We start from the raw sequence: 22,081 nt of genomic DNA, 5'->3' as shown, positions 1-22,081 counted from the left end.
AATCCAAGAAACAGTGACATATCCATGTTATCCCGTTTGTGTGGACGTATAACATCACTACCAATGTGTCCATAACTTCACTTTTCTTCAGAGCCGTAAGAATAAGAATTGGACAAAACAAAACTTCACAACATCATAATTGTAATGATCAGACACTAAATCATTGAAGTTTGAACCATTGTCCGTAATTATTCCAGCAGTGGCAGCAGTGAAACATTGTAAACTAGTAATATTGCGTAAAATATACTTGAAATCGTCAGAAACAGCTGATCGCAGAGTCACAAGCCAATTGGTCAAAAATAACGTAATCTCAAAGCAGGCGTTCGCATTTAGTCTCAATGCAGCCTAGATCGAGCGTACGTATATATACGTGGTTTACTATAAGTTTAAATGCAACGCGGCACTCGTAACAATGAAAAAATGGTAAAACGTATATATACATGTGATGGCACCGCGAACCATTGTTACTTAAACGTATATATACGTAGATTGGCGCCGAAAGTGTTAAGCGATAATATTGAGTTATTATGTTGGTCTTATCTTTTATACGGAGATTTTTTTTTCGTTTTGATAAAACATTGCTTAACATCTACACTCCTAACCAGGCTTACGGATTCTCAGTGGGTCGCTTATTTGGACTTCTAATGGAGATGCGAGACTCCTATGGAGAAATATTATTAAAACATTGGTCAAAAAAATTCTCAGATATATTTGATGAGGATAATTACACAGCAATGGTGTTGGAGGATAATGGTGAAGTTCAAGCTTTGTTTGAGACCTTTCCTTATGAAAGTAAGTTGTGTGGACCCTAGCAGAGAGGGCTGTTTTGCTGTCATGACAGCCCCCTCCCCCCCAAGCAGCCAGAAAGTACTAAGACGCACACACACGCATTGCATTCAATTTCACCTCAAGTCATTATTTTAATTTGATCAACTAACAATGATGTTCTAAAGCATTTTAAATGTTATAGTTTAAATCAACTATTTCTTTACTACAGGTCCTGGTTTTGAAAATGAGAAGTTCCCTCGTAAATTACCTTTCTCTCTGTTTGTTCCTCGTATTTTCACTGAAATGAAGAGGTTTATTTTATCCTGTCTCAAATATTGTGAAGATTTACATTTAAGGTAAGTTCATCTATAATATTAGTTATTAGTACACAGTTCTGCAGTGCTGGTGTATTATCAGCATCCTCATGAAATGCATTGGAGCTGTCAATGTTTTAAAAGAAAAGTAACGGCGTAAAGACAAAACTTATTTGATATTAGAGCCAGGGAAAAATATTAGCAAAAGTAACCTTAGCATGAACTTGCTACACCACTGTCACTGTGTAAACCTATAATTTTATCAATGGCAACACATCTAAAGGGAGAGAAAAACTAATAAAAGTGAAAAAGTAGTGATATAATATGGTTTTACCCTCCCAATAATATTTATTTGTCTGCTACTGAATGTGGGTGTTTATTAAAACCTCCCTTTACTCAATGCATGAAGTCAGTTCATTCTTCCTACCTTACAAAATTTAAATGGAAGGAAGTCGCTTTCAACAAGCTCTGTGTATACAACCTGCGATATTATACGCAACTCAGCTGATTCTGATTTGAAATATCCTATTGCCACTACCCTTGGCATTTGTTTGGAATTTTACCCCAATATTTCAGTTATTTTAAATACTGTATATGTATAAATATTTTTATATTGTAAGCTGTAAAAAGTTAATTTTGTACTTCATAAAAACAAGTCAAATTTGGAGTAACTGATCTTCTGGAGATACTTTTTATTAAAAATTCACATTTTTGGCACAAATTCATACACATAAATGTATTGTACCAAAATAATTTACTCAAACATTTTATGTTTGGTACTAAATGCAGCATACTAAAGCTACATTTTGCAGCACAATTTATCTTGTATTGTTTATTGTATAGAACTAAGGAATTTTCTCTTGCCCACATTTACCCATATCACTAACCTAAACATACCCACCCAGTTCCACAGAGGTAGATGACATGATAAGAAAGTCCACCAACCTTCTTCTAACAAGGACACTCGCATCCAGTTTACAAACTTTGGTTCAAAAACCTTCTCTTGGTCTTACTGAGGTAATTTATAACTTAACAAATGCACTAATATTACCTAATATGCTACAACTGTAAGACACAATCTGTCTTTACATAATGTCTATGTAATAAGACATAGGTCTCTTTTATAATGTTTTAAATAACTGTAGTCAGAAATAACTTATTTAGTCTCTTTTCCAGCTTATTTTAATGTTGTTAGGTATAGCAGGGTGGGGAAAGATGGGACACCTATTTGTTCTACTTTCTTATCACATTTGGTAGTAAAGAAAAAACCTTGAAAGAATTATAAAACTGATCCCCACAACTCCTGTAGACCGTTGTTAAATATATAGAATATGATCAGGATATTTGGATATTATATGCGAAAGATGTCCCGTTTTTCCCTACCCTACCATATATTATATACTTACTAATATTTTATAAACCTAGTATAATGTTTAGAACAACCATTATTTTTAAACCTAATATTCGTAGTTGACAAGGAAAAATGACTCATGCAACTGCAGAATTTATGCTGCATAGTCCACTGCTAAATCAAGGCATAACCACCTTCTACTTCACAGTTGGTACAGATCATTGTAAACACCACACACTTAGAAAACTCATGTCATCATATAGAAGATTTTGTTCATTCTATCACTGGTGTGAGGGTAGGCAGTGCACATTCTGCCAAACTTGTTGGTGTATCTACATTTAAAGATGCTCGGAATGGTACAGAAGCACAAGTAAGTTTTTGGAGTTTTAAATGAATTAAATTAGAATAGATAAGGTACTTTTATATAAGATAGAAAATGCTGAATGGACTATATATGAATGGTCTATATAGAAAATATAAAATGATTAATTTATGTATCCTCACAGATATACAGCAAACTGAACAGCAAAATTGATGAGTTTTTTGAGCTTGCTGAGTATGATTGGGGAGTAAAAGAACCACAAGGAAGAGCCAGTCGTTACTTGCTTGATCTAATAGCATTTCTGCAGCATAACTTTGAAGTTTTTACCAATTTACCGGTAAGAAGTGGTACAAGTCCAGATGTGCCACCTGTGTTTAAACAAAAGTGATATTGTCTGATTTGTTTTGTACTGTGACTCTAGAAACTAGAAACTCGGCACCGTAGCACAGTTGGTTAGCATGCCTGCCTCGAACCAAGAGGTAATGGATTCAAAGCTCGTCGCTGCTACCATTGTGGCCGTGTGTGTTCTTGAGCAGGACACTTAGGCAATTGCTCCAACCCAGTGGTTACTAATGGGTTGTCCAAATTATCAGCCGCAAATAAAAAATGTAAAAATCCACAGAAAAAAATAATTACCCACAAAGTAACATACTTGGTAACTTGTAAACTGGCACGAGGTGTATGAAACAGAACACCTGTGTAATAACGACTGTCGTTTTCCGGCCAAGCGAGGATAAAGTAAGTTAAATTCATTCATTCATTTAAACTACTGGTCTAAATCAATATGGATATTTTGTAATTTTTTGTAATGATTAAAATCATCAAAAAATGCCTATATTAAACATGTAATGCGTAAATTAAGCCAAGTAAAAACTTGCTTAATCTAAACATTGTGTTTGCCTTATTTGTGTTAAACAATGTAATACAATTCTCATTATATTCTATATTGTCCATGCAGTCAAAAGTTGCACAGACAGCCTGCATGTCTGCTTGTCGTCATATAAGTTCTAGCCTTATGGAGCTCATTGTAGATAAGGACATCAAAATTGTAACTATGGCTGCTTTGCAACAATTCAATCTTGATGTAATGCAGTGTGAATGTAAGTATAATGCTTTCATTTAAATATTCAATATTTTGACTTGAATTTTAGTTAACTTTTATATAGTTGTTTAAAAATAATATTTCCTTGTGGTTTTGTCTGTATTTTTTTACATTAAGAATTTTTGGTGTTCAATATTTTATAATTTTAATTATTCGTAAGTGTTTGCAAACTCCGAGCCTGTTCCGGGCTTCAGGGATGGTGCTCTTCAGATGAGTTTTGTGGAGCTTCGGCAACTCCTTGATCTCTTCCTCTCATGGGATTGGTCATCTTATCTCGCAGATTATGGGAGTGGAAGCAGCAAGTATCTTCGTGTGAGTCCTGGTACTGCACTTGCGTTGCTTGAAAAGTAAGTGATCTTGACCTATTTTTCTACCTGTTTAGTTTCAATATACTGATGTTGCCTAACCTGTGTTCAATTAAAACACCATACTACAGGTTTTTGGATAAAAATACCCTATAAAACATAAAACTTGTGTGTATATTTGGAAAGATATTTTGCAAAAATTAAAGTTTTCTAAATACACTTTACAATTTTTGGATGTGGATAAAGCGTCAGATGTAACACGTGTCATGTTTGATTTTTATTCCTTTAACCAAATATAAAAGGATCAAGGAGGAGAGAGGACATCGGAATATTTTCACCTCTCTCAGTAAACAAGAGAGAGAAAAGAAGAAATTGCTTGAAACTGTTGTTCGCCAACTTCGAGGAATTGTCAATGGTAAGCAAGCTAGCTGGGTTTATTTCTTTTTAGCTTGGAGCATGATTCTCAAGCATGTATTGGCTGCTTTTAACTGTTCTGTGATCATTGTTTATATAGTTGGGAATGAGCTTTTTTATGTTTGTATTGGTTATAAAAAGATGTGTGTGGGGTGTGAGGGGATTGTTGTTGTTATGTGAAATCTACAACATGCGGTGAGAAGATTTATTGAAAATTTCTTTATTGTGTTGTTTGTTTGCTGCTAGCTGAAACTTTTAATGTCTTGCTTGCAATTTTGCTGTGGGATTTCAGTTTGTCATATTCTGAAATGTTTTTTGCTGTAAGCTGATTTCAAGTCATGTTATAAAACTGTCCAAATAATATCAATGCTTGATGTTGCATCACCAACCATTATACACCATACCATCATCATTCATGATAGAAAATTAATTATCTAGGGTTTATCTCTTTCTCTTATTCATACACCACTCAATATACTTGTTGCTATTTTTTACGTCGTTAGCTTAAAGAAACTCGTTTTTTTGGCTTTCAGTTGTAATCACCCTGCATTTATTAAAACTACAACTTAATATTTAAACAGTTATTTCAATGAATGCCTTCAACTAACTATTTCTTATATGTAGCTTGACTATGCAATAAATTATTTTCCCAACTCACATTTCATTTCGCCAACTTATTTATATTTTTGTTATTTTCCAAACTGATTCAAAACCAGCTGCATGATGAAAGGACAAGCTACAAACCATGGATGGTACGCAGATTTATTTGTTTTGTTTTGTTTATCTATTAGTCAACTTTTACCACTTAGGAGTTATTCTACAGTGTTAAAAGTATTTTTAAACGTACCTGTAATTTTATGACATGTATTATTACTGGAGCTGTTTTAAGGTATAATGTATATTTTCTAAAGGTAAAATAATAGAAAATAATACTAACTAATTTTCCAAAAAAAAGTTTGGTTAGTGTGAACTGTTGTATTAACTTGTGCAACCTTTAGCATTCAAACAGTTTTAAAATACTTACAGGTCAAATGACTTCTACTCCAAGAAAAAGATCTCGTTTTCTAAGCGCAAGTAAATCATGAAAAGAAACTTAAATTTGATTCACTGAAGTTTTTTATTCAAAACTTTCCTCCATAGTAGAAACGCAAGATGTAAACTTAAAATGCTGTGTTACTGCTTCTATCTGCCCTAAATCTGTGTTCGTCAATTTCAATTCCATGTTATCCAGTGCACTTGCTGTCTAGCGTCGTTCTCTTTCTCTCGCTTGCTTTTAATCATATGTGTATACAAGCAGAAATATGCATGATTTCCCAAAGAATGTGTATGTTCAAACAAGAGCCCAAAGCAATTCTTACTGAACTTTAAGTCATGGGAAGGTGGATGGTGCTTTAGAGGTTATGTTTTACATCGTGAAATAGTGTTTTAACCACTGTTGTTAAATGAACGTTTAATTTTGTCACAAATATTATGATTAACGTTTGATATCTCAGTGTTCTCATTATATGTTTGTTTCCTATATTTTAATGCATAACTATTGACTAGAGAATAAATATATTCACATTGCTTTATACTTCTTGACTTTAAATGTTACTCATGGTGGGGTGCAACATCAAACGTTGAGGTTGGATCTATATCAGCTATTGCATGTGTGCTTATATGCATGGCTTGAAGTGAATATAACAAAATGTTGTTTTGGCAGACTGGAGCCTTCTATGTGTTCCACATCGAAAGTTAACACCTAAGAAACGAAGGGGCTTGTTTCGGATGTAATGATACAGTACACAGAGTTTACAAACTTTGCGACAGTGCAGTTTTCTCGCTGCTTTGATAACTTGTGCAATATAGCATCAAAGGCTATAAGCTTGCAGATTATAACCATTATACACAGCATTTCTATGTATACCGTGATATATTAGCGCACCTTATCTATTGCTTTAATTATAATTTCGTAGAACTATATCCTCGTGGGCTTCCTTAAACCGTAATCTGATCAGGGAATTAACATGCGGACCAGAGTGACGACGGTAAGTTCTGGAAAGGAGCTTTGACTGTTTTATCGCGTTTTGGAACGAAGATAAGCATGGTATTTTGGATTAAGCAACCGAGTTCTAAACCTGTGGTGTAAGTTCGACAGTTCATCGGCCAACGTTTCTGCCCAACAAAAAAATGTCGCCGCGTGTTCTGCGCAGTATGCACTGACGTACCCAACCATAGAGAGTACGTAAACAAATACATGGGCAATGTGCTTCGTGTTCGTTGAGAAAGTGGTGATGCTCAGACAATGGTTAGTTTTATTTTGCTATATGTTAATAATACGACGAAGGTAAAATATAATATATATATGTAAGGTTTTCACCGCCATTACTCTATGTTATATGAGGAATGATTCACGTGTTGACAATTGTACAATCTGTGTTTAGATTTGCTATCTATTTAAACAATCTATAGTGTGACTAATTTGTATTCATCGCTAATGGCTTCAGATCATATATCAACTATCTCTACCATGGAGAGGCTAAGCTTGTGGAATGCTACAGATAACACAGGACTTGCTACACTGAATGAACTACAGCAGGACAGCTTTCTTGAGCTGGCAGCTATTGGGTCAAATCGTGCATTACCCATTGAGGTGCCATTGACTGAACCTGTCAACATTACACCCAATGTGTTGGATTCCCATGCTATACCTGGTTCAGTTGAAGATGTATTAACAAAAGGTTTTACCAAGCTTGGTATGGCTGGAGAAAAAATAGAAAATGCCCAGCAGTTTTATAGTTGGTTCTCTCAAATTGAGGAAGAGGTCCGCTCAGTGGAGAGAAAAAGATTTACTGAGCATGTTGAGACACTAAAACAGCACCGTGAATATTGCCAATACATTACTCAAGATGTTAACAAAGCCCTTCAGTATCTTGATGATCTTGAAAAAGAGTATGTTTATGTTTCGACCAAGAGCAACGCACTACATGAGGCGTGTGAACATTTGCTTGCTGACCAAACAGCTTTATTTTCGGTCGCTGAAACCATCCATGAGAATCTAGATTACTTCAATGAAGTATCAAGAATGAACACCAAACTAAGCTCACCCAATATTTCTGTGACCAGTGAAGATTTCAGGAGCATGCTGTCCAAAATTGAAGAATGCATTGAGTTCATGCAAGCACACCCTGCATACAAAGACAGTGCTGAATATGTTATCAAGTATAAAACATGCCTCACCAAAGCTCTTGGTATGATAAAGCTGTATGTGGTGAATTCACTAGAAAGCACAAAACAAGCAATTCTAAATCGAAAGAGTGGTGGTGATGCAGGGCAGTCTGTTGGAAGTGAAGCATTTGGAAGTGGCAATGATGCTTTCACCCTTTACTATGGGAAATTTCGTACAAATGCTCCAAAAATTAAAGCGTTAATGGAGCAAATTGAACAGCGCAGTGTGTGTAGTCAAGAATATCAGCAAATAGTTGTTGATATTCACCAGTGTTACTTTACACAAAGAGAAACTCTTTTATCTCCTTCAGTAACAAGTGCGATGCTGGAACTGCTGAATGCTAACAAGCAGGATCACTGTGCTTTGGTTCGTAGTGGTTGTTCTTTTATGGTTCATGTTTGTGAGGATGAGCATCAACTTTATGGTCATTTCTTCTCTTCTCAATCCAAGAAACTTTATGAAATGTTGCTTCGTCTGTGTGGCAACCTTTATGATATGTTGAGGCCATTGATCATTCATGTTTACCATCTGGAAACACTGGCGGAACTCTGCAATATTCTCAAGATGGAAATGATTGATGATCATGTTCAGAATAATCCAGAGCAACTACAAGCTTTTCATTCTGTGGCTCTTCAGATGCTTGAAGATGTACAGGAAAGACTGGTGTTCCGAGCTAATATTCATATACGTGATGATATCAGAGGATACAAACCTTCACCTGGCGATATCATGTACCCAGAGAAGTTAGAAATGATGGAGGAAATAGCTAGGAACATTAAAGCATCTGCAAAGGTAGAAAAAGATACATTCACTGAAATACAACTAACAGAATCACCCCAAGATTCGTTGTCCGATGTAGATGTTGCAAGCTCAAGCAAATCATCCAATGGGAAACTTGATGAAAAGTTTCACACCTCCCCAGCTGATATGCATGGCATGTGGTATCCCACTGTTCGAAGAGTTCTGGTTTGTCTGTCCAAACTATACCGGTGTATTGATAAAGCAATATTCCAAGGATTATCCCAAGAAGCCTTGGAAGCTTGTGTTAGATCACTTGTGGAAGCAAGTAACATGATAAAAGCCAGAGCACCATTAAAGCCAGGTAGTTCTGAAAACAGAACAACTGACGCTCAGCTCTTCTTGATCAAGCATCTTCTTATTTTACGAGAACAAATTGCTCCTTTTCAAGCTGAATTCGCGATCAGAGAAACTCAATTAGATTTTAGTCGTACAAAAGATGCTGCCTTCCGTTTTGTGCTTGAACCAAAACTAATCCCAAATTTGCTGAGTGTCAGCTCAAATGCTCTTTTGCAGTTTGTTTATGAGGGAGCACCTGAGGTGAAAGAGTTTTACATTGATAGTAAGAAGGATGTAGACCGACAATTGAAATCTGTGTGCGAAAACTTTATTGAGCACCAAACAATGTTGTACTGCCAGCCACTGAGCGAATTTCTGCAAAAAGCATCAAAACTTGTCAGTATGAATCAAGAAGACAGTAATGTGTCCGTGTCTTTGCGTCAACAGGATTTTGCAAGCGCTGAACAAGTGCAGCAGTTAGTAGGTGGTGTGTATCGTAATTTAAAACTGATGGTGAAGAAGACTGCCTATGTTATGTCTTTGTACTTGGCAAACAAAGAAACTGAAAAAATTCTATTTAAACCAATTAAACTGAACGTTCAGCATGTGTTTCAACAACTTAATATGTTGTTATTGGAAAATTATTCAGACGAGGACAAAGCTATTATTGCGGCACCAACCTCTGACCAGATTGCATTGTTAATGAGCACAGCTTTTAAATAAGCTTGAATATATAAAAACTATATTAACATTGGTGCAATATATTCATGCTTATTGTTGCTTTTATTTAGAATGGTTTATCAAAAATGTATTCCTAAAATTTGAAATCGGTATTACTATAAAAGAGTAGAAAAATTGTACAAAAATAAACATATTAGTGCTTGTACTTTTATTTAATGTTGTGCTTTAATATTAACATGTGCGTTACTTTTATAGGCTCATATATTATGTTATGTATATATTGGTTACTGTTTAATAAGATTTATTTAGTACTTTATTGTGAAGCCTTATTCGAATGCTACATATGTTTTAATATTTGGCATTACCAGATACATACTTTGGTCATCCAGTAATTTATTTTTTAAAACCATCTTAAAAATGCCTTGGCTACCATCTGATCATGCTTATACTAAACACTGGTCTGAAAGCTACCTCACTGAAAACAGTCATGTGCTGCCTTTAAAAGAAGTTTTAAACTCTGAAGATATATTTGACAGGTAAGGTCATCATGTGGGTTGGTTGTTTGCACTAATTAATATTTGCACATTATATATATTGATATCTTTGCAAGGGTAATGCAAACTTGTTAAATATATATATTCTGTTTATTTACAGTTACTCCAAAAGTAGTTCCTCAGAGGAAGAGATTTCAGATGATGAGGTAAACAATTGTGTTGTCTAATTTGAAGTTTTTCAATGTTTTGATATCCCACTATTTAACTAGTTAAACTAAATGTCCTAAAACTGTACATTAGACTTTATATGACTGCATCTGAGTTTAAATATTTAAATTCATGCTCGATTGGTAATTTAAACCTTATTTGTCTGAAGTATATCAACTTTTAATGCTCTTTCTTAAAATCAATATTTGTCTTTATTTTGAAGATTGATGTTGAAACTGTGTCCGATCCTCCAGCTGTTATCGGATCATCCTCGTGGCATTGTGCGGAGCAGAAAGCGAGGATGCAAATGAACGAATGTGAGCGTCATGTCACCGGTATGAGTAAAGGGAATCCTCTTCTTTTCACAGACGAGAGAGAATCGGTGTGGGAGGAAAACATTAACAAGTGAGTTCAACATTATTGTCCAGTGAATTTGTTTGTTTTAATGATACAAACCTGTTCATCAGGAGTGACTTCGCCTCCGGTGACATTTTTTTCCCAAAATTGGCTTTGATTTGAAATTAATCTTATTATGAAATGTTTTTTTTTTAGATCGTCATGGGGTGTACTAGAGACAAAAATATTTAACAAAGTTGTAAAAATTTTGCAAAGTGAGAAGCTGTCCAGACTAGCATATAAAGGGGTAAGTTATATATACATACTATACATACTAACATACATATACAACCTTAATATTAAAATGTAATCTTCCCATTCACATTGTTCTCAGATGCCCAAAGAGATTGTTTTACGTCGTTTATCAGTTGATAAATCAGCCTCGTGTTTGAGGGAAGCGCTCGCTGACATCGGGTGGCCGATTAAAATAACGCAGTGGTTGCATCTGCTGCTTATTGAAAACTTACCAATGACTTTGCTCTCTTATTATCTCGATATTATGCAAACATTAAGATCTAAGGTAAACTTTTAATACCTTTCCTTTATAATTCCCACTACAAATGCTTATTCATTTGTTATTCATCATAAGCACATGACTTATTTTCTGTTACTTTTAAAATTAACTAAAGGTGCATTTTAAGATCGAAAATTTTTTACTTAGGTTCCTAGTTTAATTGAACGAATGATTATGCCGTCACGTGATACAGGCTCTGCTGCCACCGAAAGGTTAGGAATCCTATTAAAGCGACCTTGGGATCCAGCAGTTACTGCTGTTGTTTCTGATATGAAACAGGTATGTGTGTGTGTGTCACTGAAGTTTTTAAATTATTCCAAATTATAAATAAATCCTTATTATGCACAAAACTATATTGTATAATAGTATATCCAAGACTGAAAGAAAATGCAAAGTTATTGGACAGTAACTACTAATTAAGAATTCTTTTGCAATTTATTATTTGGGGGGTTTGAATTTCATTTATATTTTAAGAAAAATGTTTTGTTTTGGGCTTCACATACCAACTTGGATGTCTACCACTACCAGTATACCGTATTTGCATTTTATCAATACAGTAGTTTTTTTAATGTGAAGTTAGATTTTTCACTGAATTTAGAAATGTTGATTTTGCAGAAACTGAATCAGCCGGTATTATTCATTGTTGTGCAATGTACCGTGTCACAATCAACCTTACCTGTGACATCACGAAGACTTCGCTTTTGGAATTCACTCCTTAGTCAGATTGGAAAGGTGCGAACTTTCTTTTTTTTTTACTCTTAAAGGTTAGAACTTTGTTCTTTCCCCTAACCCCTAACCCCTTTAAAGAAGAAATTAGGCTAGTGTATAAATGAATAATTTTTATTTTATTTATTACTTTCCTAAAAAAAACAACTTTGATTCGCCACAACTATGTGGGTGGTTTAAATTTTTATTAATACTTGTTGTGGTCCCAGGTAGTACAAGTGGGAGCAACAATGGACGACAATGATGGGAACACAGATAAAGCATCGTGGACCGTTCAAGAACTTGCAGAAACCACTTTACGTAACGTGTGCAACCGTGTTCGAGAGCTTAGTGTACGAAACGCAAACAGAAAAGTTGTTCTTATAGGATGGCACACAGCTAGTTTAATCAACTGTCATGTAAGTTTACTTGATTGGCCTTTTAAAGCCTAAATTCGCAGGTCCGCTAACATGCCTCTGCGTAAGACCTCAGTCCTCACTTCTCGCCCGTATAGAATGGAAGTACATTACATAACCACTATTTTTAAAACTTCAATATTTGACAGCGCATTAACATTTATAAATTATTTTGTAATATGCTACTGCCTGGTGGCGTAACTTTAGTCATCACAGATTGTAACTTTTGCTCATTTAAAGCTATTGCCTTTAAGCATAACAATTTTATTTCCAACGCATTGTTTGTTTATTTTTGATCTTACTGGTTGAATTACCTTAAAAAACATTGTACAAGACCAAGAGTACATATATAAACTAAGTATGAACTACTAGAACAAACTTTGCATACTTAACAGGTTGCGCTCACAGAACATGTATCAGCTGTTGTGTGTCTTGGTTTTCCTCTGTATAATATGTTCGGCCAGCGTGGGGTAAGAAAATTTAATTATATCTCTGATTAAAACACTAAATATGTAACATCCATGTATTCATTTACTCTGTATTGGTAACTGGTAAACTTTGCAGTTTCTTAGATGTAGCTTTTTGCTTTGATATTGTGTGTTTTCTGGATGCTTCTATTCTTTTTTCATTTTACTGCCAACTTCTGTTTATAAATTTTTTTTTACAGTCAGTGGATGATGTATTGTGTGAGATGAAGAGGCCAACGCTCTTTATCATTGGAGACAAATCTTCCTCCTGCAGGATCAATGATCTTGAAGATCGGAGGTTGAAGTCCTTCACGAATGCTGTGACGCAGTCCGTGCTGATTCATGGAGCTGATGATTGGTTGCGCATCACTGAGAAGATGAAACTACAGAATGTTGTCACTCAGTCCATGGTGGACAGGTTAGTTTACTCTTGCCAGTGTTGCCAGTTACAATTTCATAAGTGTCTGGCAACACCGGTTGAAATAATTGGCCATAGTGTAGTATATATACCTTTAGTATTAAACGTTGTCTTCTTTTGTTTACAATTGGGTTCAAGACATTGTTTTCTAAATAATTGGTTCTGGGTCAAAGTAAAAAAAATTAATATTACCATGTTACTAGTTTCATGCAGTTTAACTTTGAGCTCCTCCCTAATTAAAGCATAGTTTTAATTTTGGGCATAATATTTTCATCACATATTTTTTCTACTCTTAGAACTTCGGTTGTTTATGTTTGTGTTGGTGTTTACTTAAACACATCCCTCTCAGGTTGATATTGGAAGGTATATGTGAGTTTCTGCTCACCATATATTCCCCTGCTGGTGAAGCATTAGAAAAGGTTGGTACAATTATTCCTTGTAATATATCTTGTGACCTAACAAGCAGCTTACATACCAGGCCTCTGCTGGAACCAACAATTCGAAATACTTTGCCGAGGTAGCAGAACTTGAAAGTAAGTTTAAAAGTTAGAAATATTAATTTTATTCACTTATGCTCATGTGGCGGGAACTTAAGGGGTTATTATGCGTGTTTACTATTTTATGTGCCTGATGTCAGTTTACGATTATGAAAATTAAATAAAATCTTAATAAACCACTGAAAATTGTAAAAAATGTATGAATAACAAATAAATGCAAAGGTATTAGTTTAAAAGGGGTTTGTATATATAAATGGAACTAGGTATAAAACTATAAAAGTAGTTTTTTGGGGGTTTAAGCAGATCTGCAGATAATAATAATATTAAATGTGTTACCTGTACGTATACACTTAAATTTTAACGCTGGTTTGTCCTTCTTAAGGAAAACATGGCACCACGAATTCTCCTGGCTCGTCTCAACTTAATCAGTTCCTATCTAACCAGAAACACTCAGAAGAAGGTAAACTAGACTGTGTTAAACCTAAATTTCTACACACTAGCTACTAACCATTACCACGTTTATAACGCTATACGTATGTTTGGATTTATAAAGTTATATTTGTGTTATTGGTTTATTCATGAATATACCTTCCACTAAATATGTGGTTTGATATCGACGCCGTTGCTCAAAATCGCTGTCTTATTTAAACCATTTGTACGTCGCTGTTACCGTTCTGGGCGTTTGTCTCCTTAAAAAGTCATTTAGCGGTCATTGCTATAACTCAGTGGCTCCTAATGAGTTGTCCAAGTTGTCGTCCGTTGAAACAAAAATGCACGAAACATTGCTACAAAGCTAAACAAGTGGTAACTCGTAAGTGTGCATAAGGCCGGAGTTTATGAAACAGAATACCTATGTTATAATGTCTGTTGTCCCGCTAAGCAACGATAAATACATAACCAGCATTCATTTTTTATTATTGCTGCCTTTTGCTTGTATATTATTACCTAATAGTCGAAACTACCAACCAGGCAAACGGCAGTCATCGAAAATACAAGGTCTATCATTTAATCTACAAACTGGTTCCATCAGTGGCTTGACCTCTGTTCCTGGTACTGACGTCAATCGTTCAGACGCGGGGTCACGGTTCAGAGGTCATGGTTCATCTTCAAGGTCAAAATCGCCAGCCATGTCTAGTGAACAATCATCACGAAGTATTACAATTGATCTGACAAAGGTACTTATGTAGTTAATGTGTGGAATAGACAGTAAGTAAACATTCTGGTTGAAAAGCCAATTGGTTCGAAATAGGATGGCTTAATGCGCTCACATTTTAATACAAATATACCAGATATTATGCACTTTACGGTCACCGCTCATGATCCATCCCAGTCGTCTCTAACAAAGAATAAAATGGAGCACTTGTTTTAAAACTATATTACAATTGCTCCACCTTGCTAAGATAAATAAGTTGCATTCATACTTTTAAGTTGCCGTTATAAGCTTTGATCTAACCGCGTTTTTCTTCAGGATCCAAACAGCCAGTTGTCATCCGCATTATCCAAACGAAAATCGCAGTTTCTTTCGCCAACTGAAAGTCAGACCGAAGCAGCGGTTGCCGCCATCTTGGGAAGTCCGCCCGAGTCGAAGATTAATTCGACGCCGCCACAAGCTTCTATTTCCGCAGCATCGCCTGGTAATAATCCCCGAACTCAAATATAAAGATTGTCACTTATGGTTGTGCTTTACAATAACAGGTTTGAAGAAAAGAATGCCTCACACAACAGTGCTGCCAACGTCTTCAAGCTTCGGACGGTGAGCAATTATTTTGCAAACTTTTTAAATACAACATTTTACGCGTCTGAGTACGATGCGGTGTCGCGGCTTGAATGGGCTTTCCGGGTGTTGGGGTAATGGGCCAAATGTGGCCTAAATCCCTGGTCCTTGACAAAGACCTCACCAATTAAGAATAAAAAATAAATAAAATGCAACATCTTACCTTCCCTTACGCATAACATTGTAATTAACACATATCCCGCATTTTACATCTCCTTTTATAGATATTCCTCTAGCGGCGCTGGAGCACCCAACGCAACTCATGTCGACTCCGCAACTCCGTCGTTTTCATTAACTCTGGGTAAGAAAATCATGTTTCCGCGTTTTCATCACTTTGTTATACGCTAAGCATTTATAAATCAAACTTGTCCGGCAGGTGGCAGCATCGGGAAGCTATCAACGCAATCAATGAAACCGAAACCGGAAGGTATTTTCCATTCTAATTTTAAACATAACGGATTTTTTTTAACTTTCGTTTTGGCGACATGATAATCCAATCTCGTGAGGCGCATTGTTGCGTCATACACTATATAAAGGCGATGTTTTAGATTGGATTCTGTGTTATATCTTGCATGGTGTATGATGAGACCTTCGGTTGGAGCTTAATTTGGCTGTTCCGTACATAAGATGCATAACACATACCATTGCTATGTTGTGGCGGCTTCGTCAGCGCTCAACCAAAAACTTACAAAACATAAACATTACGGAGTACAACACCGCATTCTCACATGCATGGAATTCTAAATCAAGCCACGAAGTGCGTACGAAGGACACAGCCTTGTATGCGGTTACATCTATCTTCAAACCTCAACGAAAATAACTCAAAAAGTTCCTCTCGAGTTCAAAACAGCTTTAATTATTTGTGGGTTATTTTCGTGCTGTGATGTAATAGTAAGCGCGTGATTATGGTCAAGCGCTTACACAATAGCCAATCTATATGCAGTAACGCATTGAAAAAACATTATACGAAATATAATGTTGCTAAAGTTATGCAAAATTGACTATGTATGATAGATATATAAAACAAACTCCAATGAACTATACAACATGCCAGTCTTCATTTTACATAGATTAGTGGTTTATTCGTCCGTGGTTAACACGCCCACTCGTCGTATGTGGTTGTATGTACTTCAATGCTTAAAACTATTGCAATTTAAAATCAAACCTTATTTCTGCACAAGTAAATCACGCAAATCAAACTATTTAACGTTGATGTAAGCCAAGGTTACTCTCACTCATGCCACATATGAGGAGTTAAACACTGTAAATATAAATCACTAACGTGCCCATATGCCTGCTTACAGCCACTTCATCCACGGGAACTCCTGGCTCCTTCATCGAACGTTACCAATCATTTGTCGCATCCAGGAGCAGAAGGGAGGATAGGGAGACGCTCCAAGCAACATCCATCCTGGAGCAACTCACTAGCTCCTTGGATGCAGGGAAGGAGCCAACATCAAGGTCCGCATCACCGGAAGATTTATCAGGTATTTTATTTTGTTTGACTAAACAGCTGCTGATGTTTGTAGTGTTTTTTTAAACTATTTTTTTTCTAGTCCAAGCCTGACTGTTATTTTTTTGCATACATTTGTTATTTTTTTCGGGGTTTAAGTTTGTTTATGTCACAGGTAGTCTCATGTCGCAGTTGGACTCTAGTCGACGTCATAGTTTCGACAATGTTACGCCACGGGGCTCGCAGCCTTACCGACCACGTGGGTCGCGAGTACGCACTCGGGGGAGTTCCCGGCCACCCAGGGGTTCAAGTTACCCCAAGAAAATGGTAGTGGGGCAAAGTGGGTCAGGGGGTATGTCAAGTGAAGCCCAACCCGGAGATGCGAAAAACAACGTTGTTAGGTGAGTCGTTACATACAGAGGTTGTGGGTTCGAACTCGGTCAAAGGGACTTTCTTCATTAATTTTTGAGAAATCTATAAACGTCAGCAAAGTTAAGATATTGAGAAAAATCGTTCAGTTTATTTAGTTTGTTCGGCGGCTCGTTAATATTTGGTTATTGAGATAGTTGGTTTATATGATGAGGTCGTATCTAATGTAGATAAGACCTGGGTTTTATTGCTCATGCCATTAAACTAAGTGGTTTAGGCCACTCAGCGTGTTGATAAAATCGCTGAATGGCAGAAATTTGAGTAAAGACGGTTGTTTTGGAGACTTGCGTGTTGTCCTTTCCATGACCCTGTCCTCTCTCGTCGCTTCGGTTTTTCCGAATTTTTAGGCGGAACAAAAGTTCGCGTGGCGTTCGCGAACTCGGCCGCAACTCCACGCCTGGTTTGGTAACTGTGGAACTAATTTAATTAACTGTAGTAAACGCGCTGTTTCACTTCATATCCCCGCGACCGGACGACGATTTTATGCAGTTTATATATAAAGCGTTTTTTTGCGAATCGGTTTATATTAAAAGATGATTGACGCGAAATACGGCGCGGACGCACTGGCGAACGTCAACGAACTATTTCGGGCGCATAAAAACGTGGAAATGAGTCGATTCCCTTGCTCGGTGATGCGACGGCCCGCAGTGACGCAAACCCGACCTCAAACAGCGAGTTTCCTGGCTCCGTATAATTGCATGGCTTTGTTGCAAAACTTTACAGCCCGGTGATACAGATTCGAAATTGAGTCAACTGGCGTGATTAAGCAAAACTAATTCCGAAAATTGCCTCAATATCATGTGCTATGTTGTAATCATTCTGCGTATAGTTTAATGTACAGAGTAACCGAGTGAAGTTCTTTGGATGAAAAGCCATGTCATGTAGTGGGTGTCATAATGGGGTTGCACCATCACACACTATATCGTGCAGGCAAAGTTAAATAACACTTCACACGCATGCCAACACGTGATGTCCATCCTACCCTGTGACCCTATGAACTTTATTCATTAATAGAAGCCAAAGTATTTAGACACGATCCCACAACTTCACGATGTTGATTAAAGCATGGTTCGTGCTTAATTGCACAGCACTCCACGCAATTCTTGCAAATTAAAATTACGAAACGATATTATCTTAAAAACAAATTCCGTGCAACCATGATTTTACTTTATTAATTTTCTCCGAAGCACATGGGTCAGTCTAATTACTTCCGTGGCAAGCGCCGAGAAAGCTCGTTATTTTCCGATTAACTGGAGAGCATCTGAACAATTTTCTTCCCAACAAAAGTTCGTGCGCAGGTCACTCTGTACCCCACCTGCGACGGTCAATGCAAAAACAACAATTCAGTTGGCCGTGTTCCGCTCATTTGAAGAGCCCCGGTGCTTACACCCGCTGATATGACTTTGATCTCCGATTTTCCGGTTAAAGTCCCCCGAACCCCCAAATATTTAGGTTGAAAAGTTGACGCCCCGTGTTTACCCTGGGTTGTCGTAAAGCCTACGTCACCGCCGCTAATTCTCTTCCGTCCGAACCGCCACCGAAAATATCCCAAGTTGTTTTCCGCCCTTGTCCTTTCCGTGAACCCCGCGTCCACATTGCGTGCGGAGCCTTAATGTTTTTGAGCTCGAATTACCCAAGTGCACTCCCAAACCCGCCATCGACGATTCTTTGCTTCGTCATCTTCCGCAACCCTTCGAGAACATTCCACGCTCCTCCATTACCGGGTCTTTGATCCGCTCCGCGTTTTTCCTCGGAATTTATACCTTACCTCGTCAAGTTCTCGGGTTGAAAAGTTCAACAGAAATCCCGCTTTCCGCCATCTTAGTTTTCAAAACGCAGTCAATTTCAGTGTCTACCAGACACGCACCCCGAGCTCCCGCTTCACGACTTCAACCAACCATTCAACTATAAACATAATGTGATCTCGGGATTTTTGCTTCGACACCAAATATTGTGAATTTCGGAAAATTGTGTTGTAAAAATATAGAAAAAAACTGCAATACCATATTTTGCAACCATTTCGCGGTAAACATAAAGCTTTTAATTTAGTCAATTTTCAGTGTTTGGTATTCGATCCGTTACGAAGAATCATAACCGTATTACAGTAGTCATGTATGCAAACGTATTAAAAAAGCCCGCTCAATAAGGGCAATGATTTTCTCCGAAAAACGTCATTATTTGTCCCTCAAATCAGACGAACTTATGCACCTGAGCGCAAATTACGCTTTGCTTTTTCCAAGAAGGCATATCATCACGATAAGCGTTTGCACATGTCGCATCTTTGTGAGGTAGCCACCCGAAAAATCTGATTATCATCTCACCCATCAGCGACAAAGCGGTTCATGAAAAGTTCGTCGCGTAAAAAAAAATAGTGGCAAAGCGCTTGAACGACGCCGTAATTCCCCACCATCATGCGCGTTGCTTCACACTCAAAACTCAGCTCAATATAAACCACAGCAGCAATCTGATGCTTCGCCTTCAACACGGTTGACCCGGTCACTCGGTCTGTCCTCTACCCCGGTCACGTTTTCCCATCAACAAACAAACCAAAATACCACAGCCATCTAATGACTGCTGGCACTTACGACGCGCTCGGTGCAAATAAAGACATAAACAAAACAATTATTGCCACGAAAATAACTTTTCAGACAATTTTAATTTAATACCACGCATGATGTGTTTAGCAGCGCGCAGTATTTTAAAACATCCATATTATACCATGTTGTTGCATGACCATCGTTTCTGATCTTCCTCATCATCCAGGTATGTCCTCTCCTCCGGAGGTCTTACTGCCGCTCAATCCAGGAGCGACAACCGTCACATGACATTTATGCAAAACAAGAAATCTTTCCAAGTCTCCCCTCAACCCCGAAACCTTACTGTGACGTCACAATCCAAATTTACACCTCACAAGAGCATGATGCCGACTGCAACATCCGCACTTAAAAGAGCATCTTCTACTCCTCTGGTGGACCTAGTGTTAGGATCAGCAACCGCATCCGATAGTTCTTCTTCCACGAAACGTCCAACCTTGCCCGGGCAAATCCAGGTTAAATTTGAGCTATGTTTTACAATTTAAACAAAGGGCTTTAATTTATGCGATAGAAACGCTTTTTAAATAATTACATCTGTCAAAAATTAATCAACATAATGATCATTTCCTTTTAATTTTCTCCAGAAATCTTTACAGCCTGCCGTCGGCTCCCGAACCCTTTCTCCAGCATCCGGAGTCGGCTCTTCTCAGCGATCCTCAGTAAAACTTGCTCCCAAGCTCTTCGACCTCTTCCCGGGTAATGTCTCTCAGAAGAGCCAGCCAACCCCCGGAAGATCTGTGGTTTACCTTCGTGATAAGAGCATGGGAGGAACACGCAACCTGGAAGCAAAGTTAATTAAAGTTATTAAAAACCAAAAGAAACCGATGATGTCTCCTGGGCCGAGCAAATCGATCACTAAAGTACAAATGACTCCAGGAAAGGCTGGTGAACGCCACATGCTAAGTATAACACGACCCCGACCGACTGTCGCTCTTCAAAATGCCGAAAAATCGGTACAAATTTCAACAGTGGCACCAACGCCAGCCAATCCTGTTTCCACGCAAGGTGAAATCGTAAACAAGTCGTTAGACTCGTAAGTGTCAGCATGTATCTTTAAATGCTGCTATGTTTCCCACACTGCCACAATACAAAACTTAAAATGTAAGTCGTGGTTTTTTCAACACTTTTCGCACAACCCCAGCTGTTCGAGTGTGGTCAATAAATCAAGATAAATGTTCTCAGCGAGTGTGCGACGTCGTCAAATACGACAGGAGTTTTTATTGCCCGTCACAAGCCTTTGTTTCGGTCGAAGCACCCGCTCACGGCAAGAGCATTGCCGCGGTCGGCCGTTTGTTTGTCTTGACTGCTCGTTGTTGCTTTACCTGTCACTCAGCCGTCTCATACAGCCGTCAGAGTTCGGTTTAGTGCCAGTAGTTCACGAAAATCGGGAAACAATGGTTTATTTAGCAGACAGTGGGTGATTTTGTTGTATAGTTCCGACGTTGATGTCCCCCATCAACCAGATTCAACATCTGAGAGAAAGACAGGCATTGCCATGTACCTTTTACGTTAAACAAGTACTAATTTAATTTAGCTTTGCCAAACGCAATAACAACATACAAACAGTGAGCGGAACTGTAGGGACTGTGACAGACAACTTCGTATAATTTGCCCAACATCCCTCGCTTTGTTTCGGACCGTTTTGTCGCAGCGGTTAAGTTGCATCTAATTCTAGACAAATTGACCATGAAGCTGGTGCAGTTGTACCATAGTATACTGAAGTCACTTTAGTATACTATGGTTGTACAGACAGAACGAAGTCGGTAGGTAAGTAATAGTGTTCCGTTGGTAATGCTTCCCGCTTAATAGTTTAAGTTGTTATAAAAAATTAGCTTCCTCACTTAAAAGGTATAGCGGAGAGAGTCGGAGACGATTTCCCGTCGTGAATCCATTCACTAATGTAGTTACGAGGCGTCGGACCACCCGGGGTGCTTGCACTTTTCCATTGGCCCCTATTACAAGGAGTGGATATCTTACTCGCCTATGGAGTGGCGGCTTTGAAAACCTGCCGCGCGCAGTCCACTCGAATCGGATTATACATTATTTCTCACGGTGACTGAAATCGCGACGTTCCGCTGTGTTCTTAATACAGGATAACGTGCATCTATATTATAGTAAGCAATTGGGAAGCACGGGGTTTAGCTGCAACGTGACATATAAACGATTAAACTATTA

The 22,081-nt window shown here is 37.6% G+C and overlaps 3 protein-coding genes across 6 annotated transcripts in view; all 3 read left to right on the top strand.

The window, feature by feature from the left end:
- Positions 1 to 6,536, top strand: part of LOC100180433 (exocyst complex component 6) — a 15,090-nt gene extending 8,554 nt beyond the window's left edge. The window contains exons 12-21 of one of the 4 annotated variants that reach the window (XM_026835697.1): positions 606 to 792; positions 998 to 1,124; positions 1,988 to 2,099; positions 2,642 to 2,803; positions 2,940 to 3,092; positions 3,714 to 3,855; positions 4,018 to 4,204; positions 4,465 to 4,577; positions 5,293 to 5,328; positions 5,603 to 6,149. In XM_026835697.1, coding sequence (XP_026691498.1) covers positions 606 to 792; positions 998 to 1,124; positions 1,988 to 2,099; positions 2,642 to 2,803; positions 2,940 to 3,092; positions 3,714 to 3,855; positions 4,018 to 4,204; positions 4,465 to 4,577; positions 5,293 to 5,300 — 1,191 coding nt within the window. In that variant the 3' untranslated portion in view covers positions 5,301 to 5,328; positions 5,603 to 6,149. Of the gene's footprint in view, positions 1 to 605; positions 793 to 997; positions 1,125 to 1,987; positions 2,100 to 2,641; positions 2,804 to 2,939; positions 3,093 to 3,713; positions 3,856 to 4,017; positions 4,205 to 4,464; positions 4,578 to 5,292; positions 5,329 to 5,602; positions 6,150 to 6,278 lie in introns of those variants that run through there. The other 3 variants (XM_026835695.1, XM_009860914.2, XM_026835696.1) reach the window with 3 other exon arrangements.
- A 467-nt stretch (positions 6,537 to 7,003) lies between these two features.
- Positions 7,004 to 9,911, top strand: LOC100177252 (conserved oligomeric Golgi complex subunit 3). The gene has a single exon (XM_018812846.2). The coding sequence runs from the start codon at positions 7,053 to 7,055 to the stop codon at positions 9,582 to 9,584; it is 2,532 nt and encodes an 843-aa protein (XP_018668391.1). The 5' UTR covers positions 7,004 to 7,052; the 3' UTR covers positions 9,585 to 9,911.
- A 5-nt stretch (positions 9,912 to 9,916) lies between these two features.
- LOC100178064 (KAT8 regulatory NSL complex subunit 3-like) lies at positions 9,917 to 21,011 on the top strand. Its single transcript, XM_002127234.5, has 22 exons — positions 9,917 to 10,078; positions 10,197 to 10,242; positions 10,467 to 10,648; positions 10,796 to 10,886; positions 10,974 to 11,159; positions 11,301 to 11,432; positions 11,769 to 11,885; positions 12,089 to 12,277; positions 12,670 to 12,744; positions 12,942 to 13,159; positions 13,509 to 13,578; positions 13,638 to 13,692; positions 14,039 to 14,116; positions 14,626 to 14,831; positions 15,125 to 15,290; positions 15,352 to 15,409; positions 15,655 to 15,731; positions 15,807 to 15,857; positions 16,735 to 16,917; positions 17,059 to 17,284; positions 20,076 to 20,361; positions 20,491 to 21,011. The coding sequence occupies exons 1-22, from the start codon at positions 9,960 to 9,962 to the stop codon at positions 20,941 to 20,943; spliced, it is 3,264 nt and encodes a 1,087-aa protein (XP_002127270.1). The 5' UTR covers positions 9,917 to 9,959; the 3' UTR covers positions 20,944 to 21,011.
- Positions 21,012 to 22,081: the final 1,070 nt, after the last annotated feature.

This window comes from Ciona intestinalis, chromosome 8 (assembly GCF_000224145.3).
Source record: "Ciona intestinalis chromosome 8, KH, whole genome shotgun sequence".
Classification (NCBI taxonomy): Eukaryota; Metazoa; Chordata; class Ascidiacea; order Phlebobranchia; family Cionidae; genus Ciona; species Ciona intestinalis.
The sequence above is the reverse complement of the archived record's forward strand: the minus strand, read 5'-3'. Positions and strand labels throughout refer to the sequence as shown.